Source organism: Acanthamoeba castellanii (assembly GCF_000313135.1).
Source record: "Acanthamoeba castellanii str. Neff unplaced genomic scaffold scf7180000084712, whole genome shotgun sequence".
Classification (NCBI taxonomy): Eukaryota; Discosea; order Longamoebia; family Acanthamoebidae; genus Acanthamoeba; species Acanthamoeba castellanii.
The window spans coordinates 67044-77818 of record NW_004457363.1 but is presented as its reverse complement, the minus strand read 5'-3'; the positions used below and the strand labels follow the sequence as shown (position 1 = coordinate 77818).

Sequence of the window (10775 nt, the reverse complement as noted above, 5' to 3'; positions counted from 1 at the left end):
GGTGTGTGCGGTGGAAGAGGTGGCGGGCGTACTGGCGGTGGAGGGGAGACCGGGTTTGGCGGCGGTGCCAGCCAGGGAGGGAAGCTGGGAGGAGGCGGCGGAGGCGGAAGCGGCGGTGGAGTCGGTGGAAGACGCCAGCGACAGCAGCGTGTTGCTCGACGCGCCCGCTCCGTGCTTGTTGCCGGCCGTGTGGCCGTAGCGCTTCTGCAGCGCGCGGAGCTTGTCCATGTACACATCCTCCGAGCCTGCTGTCGCATTATTGGTCGATCAGTTCATGACCGCACACGCACACGCACAACCGCACACGCACACGAAGGAAGGTGGTGTGGTTACCGGAAGAGGCGACGGCGGGGGCTGAGGCGTTGGCGGGGTCGGGTCGGACGGGCATGTTCTCCTTCTCCTCGACGGCCATGAGGGCACGACGCACGTAGGTCTGGAACTGTGTGGTGGCCGTGGCGAGGTAGGGCTGGATGTCGATGTCCGGGTGCCGGCACTTGAAATGGTAAAGATCCTGATACACACGACACACACGACACACACGACACACACGACACACACGACACACACGACACACACGACACACACGACACGTCTCAGTACAGGGAAGAGTGTCAGAAGAAAAAACAGAGACTGGAGGGACCTTGATGGCCTGCTGTCGCTCGCTGGACGCGAGTCGCTGCATGATCTGCCGCAGCTCGATCTTGGCGGCGAGGTGTCCGTCGACGTCTTCTTCTCCTTCCTGCCCCGGCCGAACGCCCTCCGGAGCCGCCGTGATGGCCTCGCCCCCCGCCCCAAACGTGTCCCTGAGCACCTTGTTGATCACTCGCACCAGCGCTGCACGACACGGCACACGTCATGACACGCGACACACACACACACACACACACACGGCACACACGGCACACACAGGAGTGATGTGATGGTGGCGCGCGTACCGGGGGTGGGGTACTTGGTCACGGGCACGAGGGACAGGTGGCGGCTCACGCCCGCCCGGCCCTTGATCGCGACGATCTCCTTCACCGCCGGACTGGCACAGGCGCACGCACTCCTGCCGCATCTGGGCCTTGATCGATCGCCGTCGCCGTCGCCGTCGCCGTCGTCGGCGGCGGCGCGGCCGTGGTGGGCCTCGAGAAAGGCGTTGAGGTCGCGCAGGACCTGGTCGAGGTTCATCTCGTCGATGGTCTCCTTGATGTGCTGGATGGCGATGGCCAGGGCCTTGATGAGCACTTCAGCAAAGCCCTTGGGCAGCGACTCGCCGCCGGCGCCGAGCAGCACTGTCATCCACCATCTCCAGCAGGGTGGTGAAGATGGCGGTCTGGTCGGTGTTGCGCAGAACCTTCATCGTCGCCAGCTGGATGCCCTTGTACAGATTGTTCGCCGTGTCGGTATCTACCCGCCATACCACTTATTAGCGTGTGTGCGTGTGCGAGTGGGCGTGCGGTGTGTGTGTGTGTGTGTGTGTGTGTGTGTGTGCGTGCGTGCGTGTGCGTGCGAGTGAGTGTGTGTGCGCGCGCGCGGGTGTGTGTGTGTGCGTGCGGTGTGTGTCGGCGCACCAGAGCGCGGGACGACGAGCGGATCGACAAAGGCGACCATGAGCGAGTGCAGGACGCACTTGCTGGCGTCGCGGCTGATGCCGATGGCCAGCGGCGCGTGCGTGAAGAGCTTGAAGAGCACGTTGACAAAGTACTTGAACTCGCGGTTGCGGTCGATCGAGAAGTCCTTCTGCCGCAGCGTCGAGTTGAGCAGACCGGCCAGCGCCTTCACCAGGTCGTCGCTGCAGCCCACGAACGGCGTCACACTCTCGGCGAGCTTCTCGAGGACGGCCTTGCACACGGCAATCATCTTGTCGACATCGCCGCTCTCCAGATCCTTCACCCACGCCTCGACCACCACTGACGAGCCGGCGGTTGACGTGGGCTCGGCGGCGGCGGCCGAAGTGGTCGGCTCCAGCGCTGCGGGCGCGGCGCGCGGGGCCTTGGTTGACTTGACCGGCTGCAGCTTGTCGAGCTCGAGGCTGAAGCTCTGCGGCAGCGGCTGCAGCGCGGCGCTGGACGGACCCGGCGACGAGCCATCGTCGCTGGCGGGCCTGGAGGACCTGCTCGCGGTCGCCCGGCTGCTGGTGCGGACGCCGACGACGGTCTTGCTGGAGCCCAGCGACCCCACCGACGACGACGACGACGACGTGGCGGCGGCCTTGGCCTTGTGCGCGGTCGCCGATGGCGACGAGGAGCGGCTTCTCCGCTTCTCCTCCTCCTTGTGCTGCATCACCTTCTTGACGGCCGACGGCTGCACCACGCCGGAGCTCGACGAACGGAGCGGAGACGCCGAGCCGCTGCCGGCGCCGGCGCCGCCGCCCATCTTCTGGTTGATGAGGGCGCGCTGGGTGTCGTTGAGACTGCCGGTGTAGAGCCACAGGTCGTCGCCGACGTGGAGGTGGGCCTGCTGGATGATCGCCAGCGCGGCGTTGCGCACGGCCGGCACCTTGTCGGTCACGAACTGGACGATGTGCGGGAAGGCCGCGGATGGGCTGGGGCACACGGCGGCGAGGCCCTGCCGGCGCACGAGGCCCGCCATCAGCTCGAGGCACTCGGCGCGCGTGCGGGGCGACTTGGAGCCCAGGAGGCCGGTGTGAAGCAGGAATGCAAAGAATTTGCTAGAGGGGTAGACCCGCGGCACGAGCTTGAGCAGGGCGCCGATGCCCTCCTGCATGGCCTCGCCCTGACCCATGCACTCGAGAAGCACCGGCAGGATGACGCCGGCCTCGTAGTCGGTGAGGTGGTAGTCGTTGGTGTCGAGCGCCGGAAGAGGTGCTCGACCAAGGCCAGCGTCTTGGCCTGCGTCGAGGTGTTGGCGTCGAACAGGCGCAGCGAGGCCCACTTGAGCAGCAGGTCGGCGTTCTGCTGGGTCGCCGCGGGGTGGTCTTCGACCGCCGCCGTGAGCTCCTGGAGGGCCTCGCGGTGCTTGCGGAAGTCGCGGGAGAACATCTTGGCATGGAGGGCCTCGCCCAGGTAGGGCCGGGCCTGCTGCTGCAGGTGCTGCGCGTGCTCGGGCCTGGGCGCAGTCTTGAAGCTCCACCCGCCGCCGCGGGCCTGGTCGTCAGCGCCGACGGTGATGTGGTCCTTGTCCTGGCGCTGCGCTTGGCCTTGTCCTCGTTGGCGACGAGCGGCGTTATGGCCTCGCTTCTCGTCAGCTGCGGCTTCGATTCCCGGCTGAGGCTGCTCGGGGCGGTGGTCGCTGACGTCCGACGCGTGCGGACCTCAGTGGAGCTGGAGGCGGTGGTGGTGGCGGAGGGCTTGTCGGTGGTGGTCGTCTTCGTGGTGCTGCTGCTGCGCGGTGGCTTCACCGAGCCCGGAGCGACCGAGCCCGTGCTCCTGCTCGACGCCGACGACGCCACGCTCTTCTCGCTGCCGTCGTTCGATGACGTGGTGCTCCCGACGCTGCTGCCACTATCCAGAGTGAACACGGTGTGGCGGTTAGGCTACAACACACACACGCGCGCGCCCGAACTCAGCCGCTACTGGGAGGGGTCGAACCTGGCGCTGACGCTCCCGCGGGCCTTCTTGGCGAGGGCCACCACCTGCTGCCTGACGGCGGCTTGCTGGATCTCCTTGCAGACCGTGCGGATAGACTCAACGTCGACGCGCGCAAAGAGGTCCATCAGGAGCTCCTCCGCCAGGTCGCGCACTCCTTGGTCTTGTCCTGCAGCGCGCCACCGCCGGCCTGAGCAGCACGCGCACGTCCGATTTCTTGCCTAGATAGCCCAACCACAAGACACGAGACAAATTAATTCAAATATTAAATAAAATAAATGATAAATACTCACACATTCAATTATGAACAATATAAATAAAGGATAATTGATAAATAAAAAGACATGATAATAAGAATCAGAATAAATACCGAGGTCTTGTTGTGGGCGACGAGCCAGGCGAGGGCGTCCTTGCGGGCCGAGGAGCTCTCGATGGCGACGGCGGCCGGGAAGAACGGCACGAACGCGTCGGCACCGACCTCGGCGGCCCACTGGTCGAGCGTCTTGGCCACGGTGTCGCGCATGGTCTGCTTCTGGTCGGTGTAGTTGGCCAGGATGAGCGGCACCGTGAGCTTCATCTGGCCCTCGATCTCGCGGCCCACGGCCGTGGCCAGCAGGCCCAGCAGCTTGACCGTGTAGAGCACCAGGTTCTTGTTGGTGTCCTTGAGCCGCGCGTTGAGCTTGGGCATGAGCAGGGCCAGGCAGCCGCTCTGCACGCGCATGTTGGCCTCGCTCAGTATGCGCCGGATCTTGTCCAGCGCCTCCTTCCGCCGCTTCCAGTCCTTGGGGTCGGCCAGCTCGGCGAACAGCGCCGGCGTGAGCAGCGGCGTGACGTCGGCGCGGGCCGGTGGCGCGTTCTCCTCCTGCCGCCCGTCGTCGTACTCGTCGATCGAACCCTCCACCCACCCGTCGTCGACCGGCGCCGGCGCGGCGGCGGGAGCCGGGCGAGATGTGGCTCTGCTGGGCGCAGCAGAGGTGGTCGTGCGCACCGACGCAGGCGCGGGTTCTACGAGTTCGACCGCGGCCGGCTCCTCGGCCACAGGCTCCGGTTCGGGTTCCTTCTTCTTCGATGGGAGCGACGACGGCCTCCTTCTGGCGGTAGAACTTGGTGGGCGGGTCGGGCTTGGCGTTGGCGTACTTGGCGAACTCCTTCTCGATGGTGGTCATCAGCGCGGGCTTGACGTCGCCCAGGTGCTCCTTGATGGCCTCGCCCACAAAGGTGAAGATCTTGGTGACCGTCTTGGTGGCCGACGAACGCACCATGGCGTTGCTGTGCTCCAGCAGCGTCTTGACAAACTCCACCAGGAGCTTGACGTCCACCGGCGCCGGAGGGCCTACATATATGCATAATCAATATATCAGGTCTATCATACAAGTATGTAGGAACGTTGAATTTATGTAGGATATGTTGTAGACTGAGCAAATAAGAAGGCTTCGAACGTACCCTGAATACCGAAATCTTCGATGGCGGTGGTGATCCAGCTCAAGACCTCGTTGGCCGCTTTGGGGTTCTTGCTCTCGGTCGCGTGCTTGTAGACCTCGCGCAGCACAAAGTCCAGGCCCACCGCCTCGACCACGCCGTTCAGGCACTCGAGCGCCACGAGTCCGCAGCTTGATGTCCGCGATCTTGTCGACCAGGACTAGAGTGCCGACACATCACAGTATGCGGGCAAGCAGGACATTAGCAGAGAAAAAAGAGAAAAGAACGAAAAAGAAAAGAGAAATAGAGCGATCGGGCGTACCGGCCAGCACCAACTCAGCCATGGACTTAGTGAAGAATTGCGACTTGGCAAGGCGCGTGATAGTCTGCAGCACCTTCTGCATGACCTGGAAGTTGGCGTCCTTGAAGCCCGGCTTCTGCTCGATGAGACGAAGAATGACCTGCACCATGAGCGCGTCGTCCTTCTCCAGCAGCTTGTCCAGCTGCGCCATCAGCTCCTCCATGCCTGCGGGCGATTGGCAATCGGTTAGACATCGTCGAGAGACCGACAGATTCGCTTGGCAAACAAAACAAGCCCGTACCGGCCACGCGGTTCTTCCACTGGGCGTCCTCGAGGAGGGGCAGCGTGGTCTCGGCGAGCACGGCCGTGGCCTTTTCCATCGCCTCCTCGGGCGTGATGAGCGGGAGCTCGACGGGAATCGCAGGCTGAGGCTTGGGCTTGGGCTTGGCCGCCGCGGGCTTGGGCCCAGAGGCAGCGGGCTTGGGCGCCGGGGCGGCAGCGGCAGGCTCGGGCTTCGGGGCGACGGCGGGCTTCGGGGGTTGCGATGACGCCGGCGGCTTGTTCGAAGAAGAAGCGGCAGCAGGAGCCGGCCTCTTGGCGCCATTGGCGGTGGCGGTGGCGCTGGCGGCCGCTGGCTTCCCATTGGCTGTCGCGGCCGCGGGCTTTTTTGCGGAGGCCGCAGGCTTGCCGTTGGCGGCAGCTGCAGGCTTGGCGGCAGCCGCCTGGGGGTTGAGGTTGAGCGTGCCGGTGAAGATCTTCTCGGGGTAGTTCTCCTTGACCTTCTTCTCTTTGATGCCGTCGAGCTTGGTGAGGTAGGGCGAGAGCGGACGCTCGCCTACCTTGCCCACGAGGGTACCGAAGGCCTTGTAGGCGGCCTCGCGCACCTCGGGCGTGCTGTCGTCCATGGCCTTGAGCAGAAGCGGACCCAGCAGCTTGATGGCCTGACCTACCGACGCGCGCTTGGACTTGTTGATGAAGCGCAGGACGAAGGCCAGCGTCTGTTCACGGCCGGGTGGGGTCTTGGCGTCGGCCGCGGCGGGCAGGTCCTCGGCCAGGTCGGGCAGGGCGAAGCAGGTGTCCATCATCGCGTCGAGCGCCTCGTGGATGGCGGTGACGACGTTGGCCTTCTTCTCCTTGAACTTGGCCAGGAGCGTGGAGACCAGGTATTTGGCGTCGGCCGAGTAGGCCTGTCGAAGCCCCTTGGCCAGAAGACCCGCAGCTTGGGCAGCCTTCATCACCACCGTCACGTTGGCGTCCTTGTCGATAATCTATGGTATGTCAGGAACGCATGAGAGCGCAGTGGTTAGATGACTGTTGCTGTGGGCGCACATCAGCTTTGATGAACAAGGCGACAGAGGTGGTGTGGAGTGAAACCTTTTTGATCGTCTTGGTGAGCTCCCGGTAGTCGCCAGGCTGCAATCGTGGAGTGTTGAGGAGCGAAAGCAGGACGTCCATCTGTTCGTTCCTCTCCTTCCACTTGGTCGAAGCCTGTGGTACGGAAATCAAAGAACAACACTTTGTGGGTGAGCCGAGGACCTGAGGTCGTGTAGAAGAGGCTGTTGTTGTTGTTGTTGTGACACAACGACGTACCACTTTGTCATACCAATCGCCGGGGAGCTTTGACAGAATGTCGACGGGCTCCGCCAGCTCGTAGGCATCCATACCACCCGACTCTTCATCTTCTCTTCTCCACCCCACCGCCGCCGCCGCCCGCGCCACGACCCGCGGGCGCTTCCTCCTCGTCGTCCTGAGGCTGCTCGCATCGCAGACGCTTCTCAGGCACGGCCTTGGCCTTGGGCAGCGCCTCGAACGCGGTGTTGAGGTCCTTGGCCTGTGCAGGTCGCAGCGTGTCGACGGTGGGCTTGAGGGCCGCTCCGGCCCAGCGGTACATCTCGATCATCAGCTTCTGCGCCTCCTCGCGCACCTTGGCGTTGCTGTCCTCGAACATCTTGGCCACCTCCTTCAAGATGGGCTTCAGCGGCACGTGCTTGTGCCCAAAGGTCTTAAGCGCAAGCGCGATCGTCGAGATGGTGGTCGAGCTGATCTTCCACTGCTTGCTGAAGCACTCTGGCAGCAACGCACGCCTACAGCCATACGAAGAACAGAACGGAACAGAACCAGCAGCCGCCTTGTTTAGAGGCAAAGAAAGCAAAAAAAAAAGAATGAAAGGGTGGTGGTGGAGGAGGGAAGAGGAGTAGTGCATACGATGACGGCCTCGCCTGATCTGTCCACCTCGATGAAGAGGAGCAGCGCTTCGATCGCCTTCTGCACTGTGTTCGACCGTCCGCCGAAGCAGTTCACAGCCAAGGGCTGGCACAGGCCGTTCAATCTGCGTGTGTGGCGGTGACGCGCCGGGTCAGCTGCTCGCTGAGCCGAGGGAGCAAAAAGATGAAAGAGACCGCACTTTGTGGGGTTCTCGGCTCTGTCGATCCAAGTGAGAAGGGCCTCGAGTCCCTTCTCCTGGGCCGCTGCGTTCTTGTCTTCGATTATCTTCTTGAATTTGGGCGCTGCAAGTAGAAACGCGAAATGGCCTCCAGATGAGAACCACAACAGATCTTGCAAGATGTGGTGCACGTGAGGTGATGCGATGACGTGATGACGTATGGTACGTACCATATTCATCAAAGATGGCATTGTCGGTGGCCTCTTTGAATTTCTGCTGCAATTCTTCGAAGGCGGCTCGTCTCACCTTCCAGTTCTTGCTTTGGACGCGCTCTGCCAGCGGTCCCTTGTACAAGTCCTCATCGTCCGCCATTATGTGCGATTATAAATCGTACTTGCTGAAATTTGCTTCTCTCTTGTGGTGCAGGAAAAGAATGAAGAAAATGAAAGAACATGTTTTATCCCAGGCACTATTGCATGTGGTGAGGACAATGAAGTAGGTGTGGCTGGCTTACAAGCCTGGAAAAGTGCAGCTATGGTGAGCACTTGCAACTGGTCTTCAAACAGCTTGTTGTGTTCCTCCAGCTGCTTGGCATATTCCTCCTGCCACTAGGATTGTTCCTGCAGCTGTCACACATGTTTGGCTGGTCTCCCTTGCTGATACAATCAACAAGGAGGTTGACATCTTTGCAACATCACAGCTGTTGTGAATGTGGAAGTAGGGATAGTGAGGACTGTGGGTGATCTCCTGGAGGTTGTGAAGCTTTTACTCATGGGCCATGGTGTGGAGATGGGCACAGAGGCACTGGAGGCACCCTGGGAGTGTGAGCTGGGGATTGCCTGGTGTGTATGGTTGTTATCAACAACCTTGTAGTAACAAGGCTGGTGGTACTTCCTCCACATGACAGCAAGCTCTGTGGGATCCACAAGCACTAGCACAGGTGGGTTGAGATGTCCCTGGCTCCTCTTGTCTGCCTTTCTCTTCATCTCTTGATGGTGGTGGTTCAGTTGGTTCATTGTTATGATCAGGGGGGGTTTGGGGGTTATGATTCCAATTTATGGACACCACTGGGCCCTGGGCAATCATGTTGAGTCTGGAAGGCAGATGAAAAGAACAGGACAAGAGCAGAGCATTGTAGAGGCACTCAAGGGGGGTGAGGAGGTGTGCACATTTTGCAGTTTATACCAGTGCAAGATTCAATGCCAGAGAGATTTGTAGCTGCAGAGGACTCTTGGTTTCTGGTTCTTTGGAAAAGAATCAGGCATTGTACAGGCACAAGGCCAAACAAGGAAGGACACTATGCAAACAAAAACCAGACAATAACAAGGCAGCCCAGGAATCCTCACACGTCCTTCATGAGTTCTCTCATGCCATTGTGGATCATGCTGTTTCAAGGCCTCTCAGAAGGTGTTTGACTCTTGCACGCACACGGACAAGCAGATGCCCACGGCCACTGCGGACACGAAGCCGACCTGGCCATGAACAAGCGCGACTGAGGCCAAATGAGCAGCGAGGTACCGCGGAAGTTGTCAAGAGGGCTCTCCTATCGGCCAGCCCTCGTGCCGCAAGCGCTGATCAGTGCAACGAAGTCGAGAACCGCGGCTGACAACTGCGTGACGCGCTTGATCGCAGGTGCTGACGCACGCCTGCGTCTACGGGGCGAGTCGGCCGGGCCTCGCGCTGCGTATCTCGCCGTCGGGTCCCAGCTGGAGCAGGAGGTCTGCCCTCTCGCTCCTCTGGTTGATGCGCACCACGTTGGGCAGGTCGACCCGCGCGTAGTGTCGCTCGGCGTCATCCGGGTCCCGCCCGCCGACGACCTTGCGCGCTACCACTCGGCGATGGCACTCGGGCTCGTCGACGTCGAGAAAGAGGCACACGTCGAGGTGGTCTCTGATCGCCTCGAATCCGAGCTCATCGTGCAGCAGCAGCAGGCCCTCGACGAGCACGAACGAGTGCTGGGACTTGATGGTGAGCGCGTCGGGCACGGGGTCGTGTAGTCGTCGATCGTAGACCGGCAGACGGATCTCCTTGCGTCCCGCATTGTCGCCGCCGCCGCTGCCGCCGCCATCACCGTCTTGGTGCTTGATGCGCTGCAGATCACGGACAAAGGCGGAAACGTCGAAGGACACCGGGTCGCCCTTGAACTGCCGCAGCGGCACCTCCGCCCCGTCCCTCTCCACGAAATGCGAATCTACACGACCGCACACGCACACGCACACGCACACGCGCGCGTTGCGTCAGTTGGTTGCGCGATTGAGAAAGGAATTGCTGTTGGGGGTGGCTCACCGAGATAGGCGTTGGGGTAGTGGTAGGCGTCGAAGGCAAACACGCAGCTGACGTCGACGTCGGTGTCGTCCTCACCGCCGGTGCCCACCGGCGCAAACAGGCGGTTCAGCGCAAACATCAAGATCTCACTCAGCACGGTCTGTGTGGAAACATCTCGATTATGAGGAACGCCGCGCCTCGCTCAAGAAGAAGAGGTGTGCACCTTTCCCGCGCCTGGTGGCCCACTGAGAACAATAATATTGTTTGCTTCAATTAATCGTTTAATTCAAAATAAATAAATAAATAAATAAATGACATTGAAAGGTAAATGCGAGATTGGAGCTCGTACCAGATTCCAATGAGAAGGCGCCTGTTGGCGTTTCGCTGGTGGCGTTGCAGCCACAGGCAAAGGGGTAGAAAAGAAGTCCACACGGCGGGGTCGGAGGCCAGCAGCGAGGGGCTGAGCTGGGTGCGCAGGCCTGCTGCCTCCACGCTCCGCAAGGAGGCCAGCGCGGCCCGCAAGCGTAGAAAATGCTGCCAGATGTTGCCAAGCGATTGGGGGGCGGGTGGGTCGAGTGGTCGCGTGGGCAGCGAGCACAGCACCGCCCACAGATTGGATGGTGCGGGCTCCATTGTGTGCCGCAGGATCTGGGCCACCGCATCGTCGGACATCTGTGTGGGCGAGGTGGAGGCCACATCAAACAGGCGGACCAGTGCGGAGGCCAAGTCCCCGGCCCTCGCTATCTCTTCCATCTGGATCTTTTAATTTATTTCAATTATTTTGGTTGGGAGTATTGGAGTGGCGCAAATAAAGAGAAATACCATAATTTGATTTTGATCATTTAGGATTCTAAAGAATGCACATGTGGGCCGCAGA

At 61.3% G+C, this 10775-nt stretch overlaps 1 protein-coding gene and 1 pseudogene across 1 annotated transcript; both read right to left on the bottom strand.

The window, feature by feature from the left end:
• The window catches only part of ACA1_380640, an 8989-nt pseudogene extending 984 nt beyond the window's left edge, over positions 1-8005 (bottom strand).
• A 1280-nt stretch (positions 8006-9285) lies between these two features.
• ACA1_380630 (uncharacterized protein) lies at positions 9286-10651 on the bottom strand (the record flags this gene model as incomplete). Its single annotated transcript, XM_004336362.1, has 3 exons — positions 9286-9824; positions 9920-10058; positions 10331-10651. 3 exons carry the CDS (start codon positions 10649-10651, stop codon positions 9286-9288), a joined length of 999 nt encoding a protein of 332 aa, XP_004336410.1.
• Between the last annotated feature and the right edge of the window lie 124 nt (positions 10652-10775).